At 37.2% G+C, this 21464-nt stretch overlaps 4 protein-coding genes across 13 annotated transcripts; 2 read left to right on the forward strand and 2 right to left on the reverse strand.

Moving 5' to 3' along the window:
* Positions 1–4741: 4741 nt before the first annotated feature.
* LOC143341849 (uncharacterized) lies at positions 4742–13947 on the reverse strand. 5 transcript variants are annotated; one of them, XM_076765155.1, is made up of 8 exons: positions 12302–12688; positions 11534–12224; positions 11312–11450; positions 11075–11193; positions 9522–9616; positions 8046–8153; positions 6981–7775; positions 4776–4915 (listed from the first exon to the last, which is right to left on the reverse strand). In XM_076765155.1, exons 1-7 carry the CDS (start codon positions 12310–12312, stop codon positions 7091–7093), a joined length of 1848 nt encoding a protein of 615 aa, XP_076621270.1. In that variant the 5' UTR covers positions 12313–12688; the 3' UTR covers positions 4776–4915; positions 6981–7090. The 5 variants fall into 5 exon arrangements, with proteins under 5 accessions (XP_076621267.1, XP_076621270.1, XP_076621269.1 ...); XM_076765152.1 differs by having other exon boundaries at positions 4742–4915; positions 7274–8153; XM_076765154.1 differs by lacking the exon at positions 12302–12688 and adding an exon at positions 13838–13947 and having other exon boundaries at positions 6981–8153.
* A 5-nt stretch (positions 13948–13952) lies between these two features.
* Positions 13953–18272, forward strand: Sec23 (transport protein Sec23). Of its 4 annotated transcripts, none has more exons than XM_076765146.1 (12): positions 13953–14094; positions 14173–14487; positions 14574–14660; positions 14747–14993; positions 15058–15307; positions 15524–16174; positions 16246–16399; positions 16481–16632; positions 16704–16878; positions 16957–17178; positions 17433–17453; positions 17958–18272. In XM_076765146.1, exons 2-12 carry the CDS (start codon positions 14185–14187, stop codon positions 18045–18047), a joined length of 2352 nt encoding a protein of 783 aa, XP_076621261.1. In that variant the 5' UTR covers positions 13953–14094; positions 14173–14184; the 3' UTR covers positions 18048–18272. The 4 variants fall into 4 exon arrangements, with proteins under 4 accessions (XP_076621261.1, XP_076621263.1, XP_076621262.1 ...); XM_076765147.1 differs by having other exon boundaries at positions 13955–14094; positions 14185–14487; XM_076765149.1 differs by having other exon boundaries at positions 13956–14094; positions 14205–14487.
* Positions 17554–19868, reverse strand: Elm (calcineurin like EF-hand protein 1 elm). Its single transcript, XM_076765166.1, has 4 exons — positions 19571–19868; positions 19127–19390; positions 18949–19042; positions 17554–18867 (listed from the first exon to the last, which is right to left on the reverse strand). Exons 1-4 carry the CDS (start codon positions 19635–19637, stop codon positions 18723–18725), a joined length of 570 nt encoding a protein of 189 aa, XP_076621281.1. The 5' UTR covers positions 19638–19868; the 3' UTR covers positions 17554–18722.
* A 574-nt stretch (positions 19869–20442) lies between these two features.
* Positions 20443–21453, forward strand: LOC143341855 (protein transport protein Sec61 subunit gamma). Of its 3 annotated transcripts, none has more exons than XM_076765168.1 (4): positions 20443–20592; positions 20882–20988; positions 21080–21182; positions 21264–21453. In XM_076765168.1, exons 2-4 carry the CDS (start codon positions 20895–20897, stop codon positions 21271–21273), a joined length of 207 nt encoding a protein of 68 aa, XP_076621283.1. In that variant the 5' UTR covers positions 20443–20592; positions 20882–20894; the 3' UTR covers positions 21274–21453. The 3 variants fall into 3 exon arrangements, with proteins under 3 accessions (XP_076621283.1, XP_076621284.1, XP_076621285.1); XM_076765169.1 differs by having other exon boundaries at positions 20592–20721; XM_076765170.1 differs by lacking the exon at positions 20443–20592 and adding an exon at positions 20626–20750.
* Positions 21454–21464: the final 11 nt, after the last annotated feature.

A 21464-nucleotide genomic window follows, 5' to 3' on the forward strand; every position in this document is an offset into this window, starting at 1 on the left:
GGTGGGAGTGGCGGGCCGTGGGAGTGCGGATAATTGAAACCCGTCGGAAAATCGTGCGAGTCATCGTGCACGAAGGCGTACGAACCGGGGTAGTATTATTAAAATTGACTTGATGGGGGAGCAGGAAGCGTTGTACGGTCGAGAAATCGCTGCCAATTCGAGGCGTTTGATCGTCCGCGCTCAGCCACCACCTGCCATCTTTTTCAACGTGTTCATCGATCCGCCACTGACGCAATTTCCTCCGCGTCGTTCCGTTAACACCGGAACGCGGATGTCGAAAACAAGACGCAGGAGACCCTCTACTTATCGATGCTTCTTTCCCCGAGTTTTCCCACTCGGTCGAGTCTGTAGCCATAATTCCGAAACATTCTGTACTCTCCGATTGCTATCTCCGGCAGAGTCGAAACAATGTTTTGGTATCATCGTCGCCACCGTCGATATATATCGAGCCTTTCACTGTTTCAGACGATCTTCGTGGGAGGCTGCACAGCAAAGACAAACATCCGTACACAAGAATAACATCTTTCGCGTTCCGCTAATCACAACACTTGGAACGCTCTATACGCGAACGGAGAGGCGACAGAAAGAAAACATTGCTTCGCTCGTTCGAGTCTCCGAAAAAATGAGCAGAGGGAACGTTGCGGGTTAATGAAGCAGCTGGATCGCTAACATTCTATTCGCTTCGATCGAATCGACGACCTTCGAAAATAATTACCTTCTTTTAATCCACCTTTTCTCGATTTTCCATCGTTAGCAACTTAGCTTACTTAATATCCTATGCACGAGACCTCGATATAAATACTGTTAAAATAAACGGGAAAGCTGTCCAACCATATCGTGTATTTCAATTTTATTAAAGTCTCAAGAATATAGGTATACAATATCTACGAACGGTAAGTACTTATTTGTTAAAACAAACCGCTTGAAATGTCTCGCTACTCGGACTATGTGTAATAATTGAACTGTAACGAGCGGTAATAAATTCACCGTCGATCAACAGTATATAAATAGCTACGAACTATAAAAATGTTAACGCAGAAATACGCAAACTTTACACTCCCCTAACGGCTTAAACTTAACTACGAAGATACCCGGTAAACTATTCGCAATACAAAGGACACTTTTAGTGAATCGTAGCTACTGATTATTATAATTTGTCGATGTAATAGAAAATGTGTAATGTAAACCTGAGGATCACGCGCGATTTAATGGCACTTTAAGATTAATCTGATGAGCTATATGCACAGTGGATTCGTCTGTGATCGATATTGCATAGAATCGTGTAATCGTACAAGACCGAGTTACCTATATGTATGTATATGCGATATCTTTACCCTAAAGACTTTATTCTTTAAGTATAATTTAATTTCCCGCAATGCATTGGAACTTACGGTTTTCTACAAATTTTCTTTTATCACCAAACTCAATCATTAAATGTCTCATTCTTAAGACATTATTGTTATGTATCTTATTATTATATATCTTACAAAAATATATAAATCAAATGTTGCAAAGAGTTGACTTTAAAAAATTGATTTAACTTGAAATATTACTTCGATATCTTCGTATATTAATACGCTGATAGTTAGAAATTTGATAAGCGAGTCATTTTTTAATTAAAATTTAAATATCAAAATATTTTAAATACACGAGAAACAAAATAATAGTATATGTGTTAATAATTAAGAATATATCACAAATCGATTAAACAAAGCAACTATCAAATATTGCAAATTGATTACTAAATGCCTCCTCGACCGATGAGATTTTAATGAAAAGCCATTTATCGACTATATAAATTTAAACGAACATTTGCTCGTTATTTTTTGAAAATCAGAACTCGATGTCAAATACAAACTAAGACGTTATGTTAGCCTTTTAACATTTTCTTCGTCGTAGTTCGTTCTTTACAGTTTCTCGTGTACTATTAATCGTTAAATATTTCCACGTCTTCGTTTTATTTATAAATTCTGAAATACGCATATAATTACATTATTGCGAATCGATTAATTAAACGGTACTAATTCGCCCTACAACGCACGATCGATCGTACATGTTCTTGGAAAAATAATTAAAAAACTAAGAAATACACGATTTATACCAATAATCCTTTGATCGAACCGGAAAAACTTTTACGAAAATAGAACATGGTACTGAAACTTCGATTTATTTCCTCGCGAGGAATTTGAGTTTGAATTTTATTCTATGAATATGGAACGTTCTGTATACTGTGTAGAAAATTGAAAGCGACAAGTAGATCGTGTAGATAATCCTCCGATCATTTTAATTGCCATAACGATAAACAAAATTGTTCATCGTTGCAGTTAACTCTTCACGCTCTCCGCTACGTTCGTGTATAGGATATAAAAAATAGAAAGTAAATCGTAGGAAATATTTTCCAACGCTCAGGGACGAAAGTAATATCACTTTTTCTTTATGAAAATACTGCTTCCACGAGGAATTTTAATTCTAAGAAAATCTTGTCGCTCGATCTTAAGGTTCTACGTGCATACATATGTACGTTTTATTTACCTTAATTTTATCTACCTTAAAAAAATATATCTTTTCGGTATCAGAAACTGGGAATTTTTGAAGATAACGAGAAACCTATAGAAAAACAAAAACACGATATCAAAGTCGTTGCACATTGCGAGTTGTGAGAGCTAAAGAAAAATTATACTCTGTTGGAATTTGGTAGTAGCGAACATTATTCAATATGTCAAAGAAAATAAAGAGAGTGAAGAGAAATACAGTACCGTTGTATGTATAAATTCTAAAAGTTATTGCGAACTATTTCTCTAGATATCGTATGATGCTGAGTATTCAGGGTGTTAGGCCAATCCTGGGAAAAATTTTAATGAGAGATTGTAGAGGTCAAAATAAGACGAAAATCAAGGATATCAATTCCTTGACTGAGGCTTCGTTAAAAAATTATTAACAATTAAATTAAAAAATTTCAAATCGTTCTGGAAAAATTATTTTCGGTTGCGGGGGTCAATTACAATAATTTTTGGTCATTATATATACCCCCGAAATCCTATCCATTTTCGAGAAAAAAAATCGGGTAGGTACCTAAATTTTTCGGCGAAAAAAAATTTTTTCAAATCGTTCTGGAAAAATTATTTTCAGTCGTGGGGATCAATTACAATAATTTTTGGTCATTACACATACCCCCGAAATCTTGCGCATTTTCGAGAAAAAAATTCAGTACGGTCGGAACTTTAAACGTTAATAACTGTTTAACGAAGCCTTCATCAACAAATTGGTATTCTTGATTTTCGTCTTATTTTGGCCTCTAGAATCCCCTATTAAAATTTTTCCCAGGGGTGGCCGAACACTCTGTATAATATATTATATAATAATATTCTAAATTGTACGTGAGAATCGATATTGCTAGTGCACTGTAACCCTTTTCCGCTTAATCGAGGAATAATAATCTAACATAACGAAAATAAATGAAAGAATAAAGCAACAAGAGGAACATTAATATATTCGAAATATTTTAACTGTGCTAAAGTTCTTAAGGTCTTCTCCGATCCATTTTTATGTAAATAGTTGCTTCTTTAGTAACTGTTGGATATATTTTATCGTATATACCGAGGACCTTACCTTCGAAAAATTATTTATAACAATATAAAACGAGTATACTCGCAAATAATACTTGTCAAACGAGATTGCACTGTTTTAAATCTATTTTTTACAACAGATAAAGAATGTCGAATGGGAGGTTTTCAACAATTATATTTGACGATTCTAACATAAACTCTCACACAAACCTTTCCTGGTATCTGATATTTCTGAACGTCTTCTTACGTTTCATTTCGAAAATATTTAAGAATAATATGATTATCGATTATCGTGCATGCATAATAAGCCATGCAATTATTTAAAGGTTAAAGACAAGAACACTTCCATACACAATATTTTAACGCTAATTGTTCGTACGGTTAGGTACATTACTTAATCCCTAGCAGTAAATCATTAACCTTTAAGTAGCATGAATTTTCCAACCGATTCAATTCAATTGAATACGCCTCCTCGTGGCATGCCCTTCATTCCACACGATACATATTAAAAACGTCTAAATTCGATCCTCCGCGTGGGAAAATAATCAAAGAAACAATTCCAACAAACAGATTTCTTAGACATTATGAACAACACGAAATCCACCGTGTAAAAACTTTCCTAGACGAGTTCCTCCAAACACAACAGTGTAAAAAATTGCTATCCAAATTGATCAACAGAGTATCTAGAAGGTCCAAAGAGTTTGATGCAACTCCAGATCAGATCCACATCTAGAACATCATCTAACCCTAACGATCGCTAATCAACAAATAAGCATAGCCTTTCTTCCGAAGACCCAAATATTCAAACCCATGAACAGGTTCTAAAAAATTTAACAAAATCTGTTCCTCGAACGTTTTATTCAAGTACCGTGGATCTAGAAAGATTGTCGCTCGTAGGAAATGCAACGATCGTTTCTCTCGCGTGCTCGAATAACTAACAAAAGACCTACGAACATCAAGCTGAAAAATTAAACAGCGTCCCTACGATCGATATTCTCCTGCACGAGTCGTTGGACGCCTAATAAACAATTTTGGGATCGATAAACACGCGTTGGACGCAAGACCAACCAGGCTAAAGATCAGTGACGGGTCCAGAGAGTTTCATACCGTTCTCCAACACCGTCAACCGATCGATGGCCTTTTCTCTGAACGTTTGCCCCGAATGGTCGTCCACGTCACCGTCGTCCTCTTCGTCCTGTTGCTGCTTCTCCGCGTTGTCCTGTTCGTCCTCCGAGGAGGAGGAGGCACTCCGTGCACGCTTTGCCTTCGTCAGACTAGGGCCACCAGCGATTCCCTCGTCCGTGTCACCGATCACCTTATTACGCGGAATGTCCAGCAGCTTCTCCAGTCTGACAAATCACGGTTTGTTTCACGTTACATGCGTTCGAGCGAGCCTCCACCGCTAATCGGTCCAAAGGAATCTCTGTAATACGGTCTTTAGAAGCGGCAAAAGCAACAGTTTCAGCTGAAAGCCATGCTGCCAGCCATGCTGCCAGCTAGAAGAACAGAAAGAACACCAGGCGGTTTCGGTTTCCCTGACCCAATAGCGGACTTTGTGCAGGGTATTTAAGGTGGAAGAGGTCGAGGATAGGTGACGTGGAGTTCATTCGGACGAGATAAAGCTTGATAGATCGCCGAGAACGCGGTTCGAACGTGTATTCCCTTTTACTCGTTTATTTTTAACGATAATAGAGACGTTAAGAATATATTTCCCGTGCCAGCGATTTATTCGAGACAGAATTCCACTATTATGGAGTAACGACTGTAGAAGAAAGAAAATTTCAATTTCAACCGGGACGCGACGATTACAAAAACATTAAATTAATATAATATTTGATCATTTATTAAATTGATGCGTACAAACTCTCGTCGATCGCTGAAAAAAAGAGAAAAAAAAGAACGAGTCCGTTCCTCGTACAATATTGGATCGGCAAATATGCTCGTTGCTATTTCCGACTGCTTTTCATAATTGAATCGAGTTTATACACTAACGATCACTTAAAATAACAATGATTTTTATAACATTACATAATATTCCGTTATAACGATATATTCTTATCGTTTCCATCCTCGACGATCTAAAAGAAGAATATTTCCGTACTAAATACCTACGTTTAAGAGCGATGCTTATAAATAATGCTTCTTCCGCGACGGTTAAAATACAAAACAGATTCACACAGTCAAAAACATTAAATGCATTGCGGGACTCTTAAACTGGCGTCTTCGAAATTATTGTTGTAAAATATTTTACAATGAAACTTTCGTCACTAATCAGTCGTGTTCACTGTTTCGTTCTTATATCTACGTAAAGCGTATGTTTTCTATAATTAAACTCAAAATATAAAATTCTAGGGTTTCCATTAAAAGTAGCAGAGGACACCTACGGTTACTTTTCCAAAACTACTCTATAACAGAGTCGAATAAATTTTATTCGCAAATAAAATTTGTCCAACTGTAAGATACGTTAAGAAACCCATCGATCATTTTATGTTTTCTAATTGCATTCGATCTTGCCATAAAAAACCATATAAAAAAATAGATTCCCTCGTAACGAAACATGATCGAGAAATATGTCTAAACCAGAACGAACGGGTAATTGAAGAATATTTAAAATATACGATTCCTCGACAAACGCACGATCACGCGCAAAAGGATCTAGAAACGAGCGGGACATTTAATACAAAAGGAAACATGGAAACTAAACGCATGCTAGACAAACTGCGAAGCCATGCTAATCGATAAACGAGGACATAATTTACACTACTCAAATGTACAAACACGAATCGTTCTACAGTCGAATCATAATTAATGGAACGTTCAAGATCACGAACATATTACTATCCAAAACTGGGCCTGTCTCTCTTCGATCAAATCTCCAAACAGACTCTGCGTTTCGAACGAAAGATTCACAGCCGGGGAGCTAACCTTGCGTGGCCAATCGCGTTTCATCCAATTATAAATAATATACAATTACAACTATACAATAGAAACTTTGGAAGTTATAAATTAAAAAAGAAATCCTTTGTAAACGTTCTCCGCTTCGAAACGTACACTGCAATCGATCGCGAAACCCCAAGCCGGTGGTGAACCGTTCAGAATATAATTTTTTAAAGGTTTCCTCAAAAACACAAACTCTTCTCGTATTTTTCGCTCGAGAAGATGAGTCTTGAGAGAGAGACATAGTTCAGTCAATGGTCCGAGGCTTGATCGACGCAAACGATCCAGTTGCAGATCAAATATTAACGTTATCTACGTTTACTTCTATTTTGCAATTACGAAGGAATCGATCGCGAATATAATAAAGGTCTAGTTTCGGGTGAACCGTATGGGTAGACGAAACCAGGGACCAAGCGTGCCATGAGCCCAACAGGGTTGCACGAAGCATACTCGAGGAGTAAACAACGATAGACCTACGTGCTATTCGACATGTACATAGTAGTAGCCTCTAGCAAGCCCTTGAAGCCCCCCTTGCGATACGGCGACGAGTGGTTTGCGTTTTGTTCGGGGCCCCGCGCGTACGTAGCCTAAATGTAGGCGGTGGTGTAGGTAGCGCGTGAAGGTGCTGTCAGGACTCTGGAGGTCAGGATTCCCGTCGAGCAGAGGTCTTTCGAGATGAAGGAGCCACCACCGACTACGGTCACTTCCGGGATCTCGGTGATGGCTCGGCTCGTCTCATCGTCATCGAGACGATCTTCGTCCTCGCTCACCGTTCTCCGGCTACCACCGTCTTTCGCCGCGGTACCATTCGCGACCTCGGATGCCGACTTGCCCGCCTCGTTCAACGACCGCTTCGTCGCGTTGCTCTTCTTTTTCCTAGACTTCTTCGACGCCCCTTTTTGCCCGCGCAGCGTCTCGTCCTCCTTCTTGCTCGGCTCGTTCCTCGAACAGCCTTTCACCCTCTTCTCCGGCCCTCTGGCCATTATCGTTTCCTCGTTGACCTCTTTCTTGCACCGCGCGGAATCTACCTTGTCGTCTTCGGTTCTGACCTCTTCCTCGTTCGTTTGGTAAACCCGATCGACGTTGTCCTCGGTGGCTTTGGCATCCGTAATTTCTTCCTCCTGTCCAGAGTTCTCCGCCTTGTTCTCCGCGGATGTAGGGCTACGTATCTCTTCCAGGGTCCCGTCCTCGCGATCCAAATCGTTCGGTGACTGCGTGCTGGAGACCGGACCACGGTTACCGTCCACGGTCCACGCGTCGACGGACGCAAGACTACAATCAGCGATTCGGTAAAGACTCGGCTTCTCGGGAATGAAATGGTGTGCCAGCTCCGCGGTTCGGGAATGCAGAAACGAGGTAAAGTTTGTGGAGGCGGAGGTGGAGGTGGTGGTGGTGGTGGTAGTGGTGGTAGTGGTGGTAGAAGAGGCTACGACCAGGGCTGGGATCAGGCTACAGGTGTCGGATAGAGCGGTACGCACGGGGGTGCTGGTTACGTAGGGCGTTTCGAAAGATACAGGCGTGACTGATCTTGCGTTTACGCACTTTGCCACGTGATTCTCGGCCAGGGTCTTCGACGCCCGCGCCTCCTGGAGCTCTCGTCGCAGGGCCAGTGTCTCTTCCTCGAAGGCTGCGATCTCGCGACCTTCGTTGCTAAGTGCCAATACAAGTCCACCGTTTATACAATTGTCACCTCGCCAGAGACATGAGGATAGGGTGTTTCCGGCACGGTGCGTGTGTTCTGTGTTATGTACAGTGGCGGCCATTCGCTTAGATACGAGTCATATTTTCATTTCGAAACTGTGTGTCGTGTCTTGGACTTGCAAAGATATTTGCAAGAATTTAACGAGTCACTGGTTTTGCTAGTTTAGCCGCCACTGTATGCAGGACGGTGTACCCGGCATGCGGATAAAATTCAGGGGGTGCAAGGAAATAGAAGCGAAATTTCGAAGGTGGAGACGAGTTGCAGCTTTTGGGTTAGGTCTGGGTTAGAAGCGGCTTCCGGACTGGATCGAAATTGTAAACTGAGGGATGATTTTCAGAATGCGAGGACAGAGATGCGAACAGAGTTTCGAGGTAAAGTCGAATTATGGTTCTGAAGCACCTTCGTCAGTGAATTAGGTGAGTTTTAAATGCAGAGGGAAAGAAGAAAGGCGCAGAAAAGCTGATGACGTCAACAGCTTTCGTGGAATCTTCGATTCGACGGAGAGTAATAAAATAGCGTGTTAGGCAAACGTAGTAATTAATTTGATTTTGAGAATATAGACGGATTGTGATTTCGAAGCGCCTCTGTGAATGGATCGATGTTGATATAATGAAGGAATAAACGGTAAAGAAATAAAATATGTACTTGTGGAAATAACGCGCGTAATATAGTTTGAGTTAAATGATTGTTCTTCGCAAATATATTCTGTGGATTGCAGATGCTAGAATGCAAATAGTTATTCAATTATTAAATGAATATACAAAGTTACTCGTTTTTTAAAGATATTGCATAGTATTCTACTGTATATGTAGATATATGACATTTTTCCGATAAACGTTTTGTGTTGCTAAAAATGATAAATATGTAAAGCGGGATATCAAAGTAGGAAAAACAGATGGGTATATGTAATAAAGTCATAAAAATAATACTACACACACAACTAATAAATGTGGACATTTTTGTACAATTTTTTCTGCGATTAAAACGATATTGGACCAAAAATTTATGGACCTTAAAAGAATATATCAACAATTATTAGAAACACGTATTATAAACATGAGATATATTATAATATTCTTTAAAAAAAAAAAATGTTCTTATTGATTGTTATACGTCGTTCACTTACGAGTTATGTGAACTCTCGTGTTCGGTGCAAAATATGTACTACGCAATATCAACGTGTGAAACGACAACCAAAATCGTGTATGTAATAAAAAGTAATGAAATAAATAAAAAAAAAATCCCCGAGTACCTACATTCATCGCCCAAACTTTTAACAACCAAACCAAACAATACGTATATAAAAGAGTACTCACTTTGCGTTCAGCTTTAGCGTAGCCACCTCTTCCTCTAATTTTACGATACGCCTCTCGCTTTCCTCTTTCGCCTCCGTCAACTTCAGAATCTGATTCTAAAACAGACAAATCGATTGCATCTTTCAACAAATTCTATATTACGTAGGATACACAACGTAGTCTTCGTAAAACCATTATTTTAAAAATGTTCAATTGTGCGTTAAGTAAAAGTATTGATATACGGTAATTAACGACAGATGTTGGAAAATACTTTTGCTCGACAATAGCTACGGATCTTGGTTTTCTCTCATCGAAATGATGAGGCTAATGGATGGTTGAAACCCGAGAAGACCGGAGGAAGAGGGAAAGGAAGGAGGCCAAGGGAGAGGCCGTGACAGCCGCTAAGTGCCTCATCCTTCACCCTTCTTCGCCCCTCTGCCTCCCCCTATTCGTCAGGGAACACTTTTGCCCCCGTAGGAGCACCCTTATGTGAAATCTAATCATTTTTACCGCGTCACGGATATTTCGTATTACGTCTACATTAGGTTCTCCGGTATCAACCGGTTTTATCAACCGTCGAGTCGTACCGCAAGAGAAGTCAGACTCCCAATTATGAGACCAAGTCAATTTTTCAGCTCGATTGGAAATCGCCGTGAAACTTGGCTAATTAAATAATATAATTTTACGTGAAATTGCAAGATAAAGAATCGATTTAAATTAGTTTCGTTACTTCCTGTTTAACAAGACACTAATTAAGGTTTATGGAAAGAATAGAACCGATGATTTCCAAGAATGAATCATTTCGTTGAAGTAATTAACCGATCGTTCGAATATAATTTTTAGTAAGAACAGGGATCGATATTGCACAGGAAATCGATGTTCAACAAGGTCTAAAAACGCATGCAGCGGGCTTGATTGGTGAAAATTCGCGTGCAGATGATAATCGAGGGAAAAAAATTGTAAAAAAGGAGAAGGTGAGAGGGGCAAACCGAAGATCACCTGGCCGTCCTAATCAAACAGAGCGTACGAATGCTACGCAAACAATATGTCCGTGACCGCGTCGTGAAAATGCCGAAAGCGTCGGTCGAGGCGGCACATTACTGTACCCTAACTGCAAAGTCGAGAAAGGAGGATTCCTAGCTTTCTACGCGCTTTGTTTTCCGTTCCCACGTTCTCTATCTTTCGAGTCAAAGTTCTATTCTTCGTTGAAAAATTCTATGTTTTTCTAACCATCACATATCGAGTCTAAAAAGATGCGATGGGATGATATAAATATAAGCGATTTTCGATCGTATGAAACTAGAATAACGGTACGATTAATTGTGTTTAAAACAAACAATACGAATCACTGATCTGAGATAAGGTTTATCTAAAAAAACAAACAGGAACGTACGTAAGGGAAAGTTCCAAGTGCTTTAAATTTATTATTTTAGGAGTGAATTGGTATTACGATATACAGGCTTTTTTATATAACGTAAACTCACGCTATTTATATAGTTCTTAATATCTATAGTTTACCGAGAGGTATTCCGTATTTATAGATATAGAAAAGATTATAGAAAATGAATACATACGTTTAAGTTAACCACTTCTAACGATCTCTGGTTTAACTTTTCTTCCACGATAGATTTTACGTTTGCGACCAATCCTTCTTCGCACGCTTTGTTGGCTTGCCTAATTTCCCGAATGAGATCTGGAAAATACATAATCGATTAGTGCAATTAACATTCGGAATCGCTAATACGGAAAGTTTGAATTATTAATACGAAATATAATTGTTAATAACTAATACAAGTTTTACAAATATTTACCAGATAACATTCCTGGTTGATAATCAGAAGAGGTACTGTATTTACACTGTGCCAATTTTGCCTTCATGCTACCTAGTTCAGACTTTGTTTCATTTAATTCTTTAAACAGTTGACTACTGTTTTTTTTCAATTCTGTCATCTGAAAACAATACAATATAATGTACGAGATATTTTTAATGCCTTTTAAATACAATCATGTAATTTCATGAGAGCGATACAAACCTGTTCGATAAGAGACAGAACAAGTTTATTGCTACGTCCAATGGTTGTAATAGAACTTCCACTTTCAAGACTGTCAGAATCTTCGCTCTGGGTATGAACTGGAGCCTCTGCAGACCCAAGGCCAGGATCAGAATACCTTCTGTGCTCTGAAGCTAGTTCATCTCCGTTAATTCCATTATTTTTGTTGGCAGTTGGTGGCAGACTAGCATAGTCTCCATTTTGATAGTTGACAGGTATAGGAGATTCCAAACCATTCTCTTGCAGACTCGAATAACCGTTTGCCACAGAATTCATGCCTAAATTCATTGGGTGGTTCTGATTGTAATACCGCCTTGGTCTACCATGAACAGTCCTGACACCGGACAGTGGGACTGGCTGGTATAACCTATACATTGCTGGCAGAGAGACAGGTTCCATGGTGTATGTCATTGGAAGTTGACCATAACCGCACATACTTGGATCTGATGTTGTTGCAAACAGTCTTTGTCCATTATTTGGAAAATTTTGTTGCACGTTTGATTGCCACAATACGTGTTGATACTCCACACCGGATGGTATATCATTGTTTTGACTATTTTGTGTGTTGTTTGTCCAAGGACCAAACGCGCTGCTCCTTCTACTAGATCGTTTCTTAGTCTTTTTGGAGTGGCTAGAAATATCCTCGCGATACCCCGACCTTGATGCGTCCAATCTAACGAACATTCATTTTCGTTGAATAGAACAGCGATCGCAAATCGAGCGATTCATGCAGTACCTTTCGCATCTTACCTTTTATCCATTTTTACGAACGGTCTATACCGTATGAGAGGTTAGTCGCGAATCAACTGTCGCAACGTACATGACATGGAGACTTTATGAAATTTCGTGCCGCTAGGCGGACTCTAGTACACGGGGCTCGCAATTCGGACAAATTCAACTAACAACTTACGCTACAACACGAGTGCAGCAATAATAAATACGAACAGTAAACACTCAACCCGTTAGTCTATTTAGAATCGGTCGTTATCAATTCGCGCCTGATTGGTTGAATGAATCCCTACCATTTCCCGAACACGGAACGTGATTATTTGTTCGATAACACCTCGATCCTTGTCTTTCAACTTTTGAAAACGCGTTAAGCCGAATTGTTCACGCATGTCCATTAATTCTTGTCGTTTAAACTTTCTAACAAATTATTAATTCAATTAGCAGACTACTCGTTAATTGTTTAATACATTTACATACATATCGCTTAAATATTATATGTGATATATTAGTTATATATATATCTGATTTCGTTATCAACACAATACGATAGATATTATATGTAAATTTTTTCATTAGAGTGATAACATACTATGAACTTAAAATTATCGTGAAACTGCTAACAGTTCTTAGATCGTAAGACTCGCCGTGTCTACTTTACATGTACCCTATGTACCGATATTCAATCTTGAATGGCAACGATATATTTTTAATAAATAACACTCCGATTCTTGAATCGAATAATCTATTTATGAAGACCGTGGGCAGTAAAATGGCAGCCATCTTGTGGCAAACGGACCAAACTACTTTTGAAGCAAATTGTATGGCATAAGAACGAAGAAACGAATGAAAACATCAATTTTAATTAAAAACAAACGCGGAAGGCCTCCTATTTTATTTAATTCTCACCTAATCAGGCTGGATCATTGTGATCTAACAGCGGCACGTTGCATCGTTTGCTACCACGCGAATCGACTGAATGAGACAATGAGAGTCCTCTATATTCGAGAACATTAAGATTATCATCAGGGTTGAATTTGTTGAATTTTTTATATTTTCATTTTTCTTAATAATACGCTTTTCAAAAGCAATTTAATAATTTCACGTGTTACCGATTTTTCGAAATATTGAAAGCTAAATCTGTTACGCCACTTGCTTGAAAAAATAAGAGAATTTTAAAAGATATTAATTATCTACCGACTTCCTACACAGCATGCAACGAACTCCTACACAGCATGCAACGTACTAAACACAACACTTTATCGATATTGTATCGATACTTTAACTACTTTTAAAAAAAATTGTAAACAATTTGTAAACTATTTAATAAAATTTAAACATACAGTAAAAAAACGCCTAGTAATGCCTGCTCACTGCCAAGATACGATGCAAAAAAGACATTCTTGTTTGTAACAAATGACGTCTAAAAGACACGTTTAAAACGTCTTTAAAACTTAACGAATATGTTTAAGACAACAATTGATACGTAGATATAGAAACAGTAAAAGTACTGTAACGTTGTGTTAGAAGTCTATAAGAAAGTATCGAAAATTCCGTTACCTGCTTGCAGATTTCTATTCAAATGTAGTTTGTGACATTAAAAAACGTTCGACACATGCGCCATACTATTTCTTCCAAGCCTCCAAGTGACGTGGCTTCAATGACGGCACGAGTCGTGCTGTTAACGTGCGATTGTGCTACATGGATTCATTTATAAAATAATGCCGCTATTATGAGAATTTAGTAGTGGAAAGTATTTCAAATAGTTTCGATAACAAAATCGACTATTCGCGATAATTACGTGGTAATTCGCTCAGGTAAGTGTAACCTACAATAGCTAGTCATACTGTATCACTTGTTACATATTTAAGAACTGTGAATTAAATACTGTTTAGATCTGTTGTCAGATGGTCTGTGGTGATTGCAGCAACATGACTACTTACGAAGATTTCATTCAGCAAAATGAAGACCGTGATGGTGTACGGTTTACATGGAATGTCTGGCCTTCCTCGCGTGTTGATGCCACAAGACTGGTTGTACCATTGGGAACGCTATACCAGCCTATTAAAGAAAGACCAGATCTTCCTTCTATACCATATGATCCAGTCTTATGTACAAGATCCACTTGTAGAGCAATTTTAAATCCATTATGTCAGGTGGACTACCGTGCTAAACTATGGGTGTGCAATCTGTGCTTTCAAAGAAATCCTGTGAGAAAAAAATTATTTTTATCTATGAATTAAACGCGATCATTTCTATGTAATAAACATATGTTTGTGTTATCTAAAATTTTCAGTTCCCTCCACAATATGCTGCCATTTCTGAGCAACATCAACCAGCTGAACTTATTCCAATGTTCTCAACAATGGAATATACTATAATGGTAAACATTTATAATTTAAAGCAACGGAATTTTTAATTTCGATTTTTTTTACGAATGCACTACTTATGTCTATTATTTTCATTTAGAGAGCACAATGTTTGCCACCCATTTTCTTATTGGTTGTGGATACGTGTATGGACGACGAGGAACTCGGTTCTCTCAAAGATTCGCTACAAATGTCGCTTTCTTTACTTCCGCCGAACGCTCTTATCGGTCTTATTACGTTCGGAAGAATGGTACAAGTTCACGAATTGGGTTGCGAGGGATGTAGTAAAAGTTACGTTTTTCGTGGTACTAAGGACTTACAACCAAAACAAGTTCAAGATATGCTTGGTACGTTCTGTACTTACTTAAAAAAAATAAAACGACAGAGCATATTCATTCGTTATTATTATAGGCATAGGTCGTTTAGTACCAGGACAAAATCTAAACCAACAGAGAGCAGCTGGTGGACAACCGTTACCGCCAGCAAATCGCTTCTTACAACCTGTCCATAAGTGTGACATGAGTTTAACAGATCTTCTAGGAGAACTACAACGCGATCCATGGCTCATAGGCCCCGGGAAACGTCCATTACGATCTACCGGTGTCGCGCTGGCTGTTGCCACTGATCTTTTGGAAGCTAGTTATGCTAATACAGGAGCTAGGTATAGATTCTACATATACAGTAACACATGCCTAGGATATTGGGCGATAGAGATGCATAATACAGTAGATTTAAAAAGATAAACTTACTCGATCGCCGAAGCGGGAAGCCAGTTCCAAGAACTGGCAGGAATAGTAATCGACCAATCTCCAAGGCACCACTGTAATTATTGTTTAGCTATCTTTAGAAGCGAACAAATGTCTGATACTGTTTCTAGAATAATGTTGTTTATCGGCGGACCTTGTTCTCAAGGGCCTGGTCAGGTTGTAACGGATGATTTGAGGCTACCCATTAGATCGCATCATGATATCCATAAAGATAATGCCAAGCATATGAAGAAGGCGACTAAACACTACGATGCTCTCGCATCACGGGCAGCAACCAATGGTCACATAATAGATATCTACTCATGTGCTCTCGATCAAACCGGCCTGCTAGAGATGAGGCAGTGCTGCAATTCAACTGGTGGTCACATGGTCATGGGTGATTCCTTTAATTCCTCTCTATTTAAACAGACGTTCCAACGCGTGTTCGTTAAGGATAGTAAAGGTGATTTGAAAATGGCATTTAACGCGATATTAGAAGTAAAAACGTCTCGAGAAATTAAAGTTTCTGGAGCGATCGGCCCTTGCGTTTCTCTGGGTGTGAAAGGCGCAAGTGTCGGAGAGCAAGAAGTAGGATTAGGTGGTACCACTCAATGGAAATTCTGTTCCCTTACACCCTCTACGACCACAGCATTATTTTTCGAAGTTGTGAATCAACACACTGCCCCAATTCCACAAGGTGGAAGAGGTTGCATACAGTTTATTACCCAATACCAACATAGTAGCGGTCAACGAAGAATCAGGGTGACTACAATCGCCAGAAAGTAAATAAAATGGTATATAAAACGGATAAACGTCATTACCAAATTCGATATCATGATGTTTCTAATTACAGTTGGGCAGATGCGTCAACGTCCGTACATCATATAAGCGCTGGATTTGATCAAGAAGCAGCTACTGTTCTTATGTCGCGACTAGCAGTATTTAGGGCAGAAAGCGACGACGGACCGGATATTTTGAGATGGGTTGATCGCATGCTTATCAGACTAGTCGGTGTTCTTTCTAAAACATACAATTGACACAATGTGCGTTAGAAATAATTCTTACATCCGCGAACATTTTCCTTACAGTGTCAAAAGTTCGGAGAGTATACAAAAGATGATCCAAATAGCTTCAGACTTGCAGAAAACTTTTCTTTATATCCCCAATTTATGTATCACTTACGTAGATCACAATTCTTGCAAGTATTCAACAACTCCCCTGATGAAACCAGTTTTTACAGGTAAACTATCGCGCTCACATGTTCTAATAAATCAAAACCTTATTAATCGAATATTAAATCTAATATTACAGACACATGCTCATGCGGGAAGATTTAACAAACTCTTTAATAATGGTGCAACCAATCCTATACAGTTATGGATTCAGTGGCCCTCCAGAGGCCGTTTTATTAGATACATCGTCCATTCAACCTGACAGAATTTTATTGATGGACACTTTCTTCCAAATACTTATATTCCATGGAGAGGTAATCGTTTTGTTATTGCTTTTAATAAAACGTAACAAAGGATTCGATTACGATTCGATATTAATCGATTGGTTACAGACAATTGCACAATGGCGTCAATTGAAGTACCAAGATTTACCGGAATATGAAAATTTCCGACAATTATTAGCTGCACCTGTTGACGACGCTGCCGAAATTTTAGCTGGAAGATTTCCCGCGCCTAGATATATCGATACCGAACAAGGTGGTTCGCAAGCTAGGTTTTTACTTAGCAAAGTGAATCCGAGTCAAACTCATAATAACACGTTCGCTTATGGAGCGGTAAGTAAAGTTTACCTTGAATCATTTTTATTTAATAAATTACGTCTCGTATACGACTCAACATAATTAGGCCTCGTGCATCACACCATTTGATTTAACTCTGCTGCGTTCCTCGATTCGATCGTACATTTAAAAAATGCCCCGAAGATCGTAACAGAGTTAATATGCATTTTCGATTATATACCATAAACAACAAGTTTGTATCAATCATATGTTACTAATATTTTTTTATGTCACCGTGATCCTGCTACCAGGGGATGCCGATACCCAATGGGGTGTGTTTTCTATTCATTTGATAATTGTATTCTATTTTACATTCGCTTTCAATTGCTTTGGTAATGGAACTGCGTGGGACAGTAACCTAAACAGTTGATATCTTATTGTAACATTACAACAAAATATTTATTTCTTTACCACAGTATCTTTTGACAGCTAACAATATTGAAATATCTAACGAAAGATATCGAACGTTGTTCGATATATATCGAGCATCGCCCCGAAATTGTACTGGAATATCGATTTATCTCGCGCTTAACACACTTTCGTGTTATTATCGGACAAGTTTGCACAAAGTGAACTACACATTTTAACATTATTGTCATGATTCACTGGTGATTGGCGTCAAGGCATTTTTTCTAAAAACAGTCTATTATACATTATGGTTAATTTTTGTATGTTCTGCTTTCACTGGTTCGGGAATTAGACTTTTAAGCTTCTTTTCCTCGTTACTTAAACGATTATCGATTATAGTATCTAACTAAAAAATTTTTTTAATTTAGGAAAGTGAAGCGCCTGTCTTAACGGATGATGTCAGTTTACAAATATTTATGGAGCATTTGAAAAAACTAGCTGTATCATCAACAGCTTAATTATTTTGCGTGAGCAAAATTAAGAAACACTGTTGATTTCACGATGCGGTATTCGAATGCATAATTAATTGATATAAGGATAAAATAAGTGCAGTAAGAATTTATATATACAGAAATTATGCGATTATAATGAAAACACATGATTAAATATAATTCCTCAACAACTATTTTTTCCAAAGTCGAGATATGACTTGTGTACAAATAAAGTACGTAGTATTAATGTAATGCATATTTTAAATATCCCGTGTTCACTTTTTAACATGTATTATCAATAGGATAACTTATTTTTCAATGGTACTTTTTGTCATAATTAGATACATGGTCGTTTTTTTTAGTAGATCGCGAACAGTGTAACAAGACATGTAACAAATCATATATTAGACTCTGTAATTAGTAAGATAAAACTTGTAATAATTACTGAATTTATATACCATAATAACGATATGCAAGCGTATCTTTTTTTTTATTAATTAAAATTACGTGTTTTTATAGAAATATAAAATATTTCGATACATCAGCAAATGCTAAACTGTTCAATTTCTTTTCTATGTAAAATAAATAAGGTCATATGAGAGAAATTCAACTTTTGCATTTACTACTAATAATTGTAATAAATTTTAATACATCTTTCCAACATACCAGCATGTTATGCATCAGAAGGAACAATAAAACAAATTAACTAAGAAATCGTATAGACATTTTTTGTTCTACATCTGTCCTTTCTAATACCTTACAAAACTCCTCAAATGATATCATTCCATCACCATTTTCATCTGCCTCTACTATGGTTCTTTCTGCAATACTAGTTAACTGTTCTTCGCTAAAAATAAATAGGTTCAATTTATTTAGAGTTATTATTAGTATTCTATATTGGAAGATCAAAGTGAAACCAATCCCTCACCTTATGTTTGCACCAACCATCATATGCAAAATAGCTAAAAGTTCATCTTTTGATATTAAATCATCATTATCTAGATCATACATTTTGAAAGCAACTGAAAATAACAATAAAAGTAGTGTATATAATATATCAAGGACTTTTCTTTTATATTGTATGCTCCAAACACTATTATACTTACATTTCAGTTTCTGTTGCCTAGAATTTAATCGATTAGGGCTATTTTTCTTAATAGGCCTAAAGTGAGCAAGGACTTGCATAAATTGTAAAAAATTTACTCTATCATTACCACTTTCTTCAAAGAAAGCATTTACAATTCTTTCACCAAGAGGATTTATTGCCAATTCTGGAATCCTAAGAAAATCTTCTCTGCTCAGTGTCCCGCAATCTCCGCGGTCCAAGCTTGTGAAACGACTGTACAAACGCTCAATTTGATTCGGTGTAACTGTAACCAAATTAATTAACTTACTCGAATTATGATCTTGATCGTTACATTTTGCGTGATTCTATATTACGAATTAAATATTTCGAAACAACATTGCATCAAGAAACCGAAGGAACCAAACAGAACAATAATGAACGCGTGTAACGTTCGAAGATAGTATATCTCGTTAATAAAACTTACATCCAGTAGCATCTTGGATTTGCGCTATTTCTTCTTCGCGCAAAAGAAGACTGGACCTATTACCCATATTTCTTTAATGCAACGATCAAAACGTTTCGCGATATTTTAACTTTACGCCCGGTATTTTTATCCTAGCATACAATTCTTAATTCATATTTATTTCCTTGGGTCAAAGTGTACTATTCAATGACTAGCTGACATTATTTATCTATGGGCTGACAGATGACAGGTTAACCACAAGTGTCAAGGTAACTGATAAGAAGAAATTCTTAAGGCTGATACATATTGCGTATATTGCGTATTTATACTGTAAATGTTCTCAGTCTGAGTAATTTAAGAATTTAATCAGGCAAGAGCATTAACGGTATTCCCTGTTAAAGAACATCTTACGCAGAAAATATTTTCTGATTGGTTATGCTCAATAATAAGCTTATTACTTATGATATCACACTGGAATTAAATAAAAATTAAAGCAATCTATATTAAAGATCTCTATTCGAATATAAAGAATACCACATTCTAGGAACTTGTACTAACTGTAAAGATTGTAGCATTGCATTACCCAGACCGAATTATACTTTGTCCAATAAAATACGTACTTAAATATTCGTTAAAGATAGGATAATAAACAAATTCTTTTTATTCGAATACACAGCTTTCATATAATTTGCTGTATATAGTACAATGCTCAAAAATGTAATCGTTATTCGTCCTATTCGTTGATGTACATTAATTTAATGAAAACATAATTGATCACTTAGTAGTCTTGTGGTAAACATTATATCGATCCCTTATTCAAATTCATAAATAGAATATTTATACATCGTCCCTTGCTTTGAATTAACTTTTTCATAGAAACGAAATAACACGCATTCACGCTCCTACGTCCACGAATTCCAACGTCAGTAATCAGGAAGTGACGTTTTTACAGCATAGTCTCCACGTAGCGCCCTCAAATCTTAACGAATGCTTTTCGTACGTACGTCAAACACTGTGTAAAGCGTTCTCCAGTCACAAGCAACGTGAGTAGTTTCTGTATTTTCGTTAATCAGTTTTCTTTGTTAAAACGAATCAAAAACCATATTAACAACGAAACAGCCGAAGTCCATTATAACCTGCAAGTTATTTTCTGTTAATGAGTTTAAAATTAGGTATCTACGTTTCGTTAGAGACAATCGAGGTACATGCAATATAATGCTTGTGATTTGCTATATTGTTATAACATATGTGATATACGTATTCCGTACGTGTATAGATCGCGTAGATCTTCTGTATCTTCGATTTCGTAACATGAATCTACTTTATTTACAGTTTTAAAAGCACAATGGATCAAGTGAAGAAACTTACAGAGCCTGGACGGCAATTTACGAAAGACAGTATTCGTCTCGTCAAACGATGCACGAAGCCTGACCGAAAAGGTACGATAAGTATGAAAAGAAACATTAAAAAGAATTTGATTATTAATTAAATTGTGAATAGACGTTTAACTTATTATACGATCTTTCTCAGAGTTCCAGAAAATCGCTATTGCCACAGCTATTGGTTTTTGCATAATGGGCTTCATAGGATTCTTTGTTAAATTAATTCATATTCCAATTAACAATATTATTGTGTAAGTAGATTGTTGATTTTAACATATAATTATCGTTTTGTTTAAATGATTGTGTTTACATAATTTTTTGTATGATTTTAGGGGTTCCTAGGTTCATGTTAAATAGGTCCAATTAACATTTAATAAGGCTATTTCTCCCTCATTCTTCTATGTACCTTTATTTATAAAATAAAATAATGTATTCTGTCCTGAACTGATTGTGATTGAAGTATGCGAATGTGTGTGTGTATATCATAATAAATTTTATAATAAAATAAATGTATTAGATGTACCTTGTTTTTT

This window comes from Colletes latitarsis, chromosome 5, assembly GCF_051014445.1.
Source record: "Colletes latitarsis isolate SP2378_abdomen chromosome 5, iyColLati1, whole genome shotgun sequence".
NCBI lineage: Eukaryota > Metazoa > Arthropoda > Insecta > Hymenoptera > Colletidae > Colletes > Colletes latitarsis.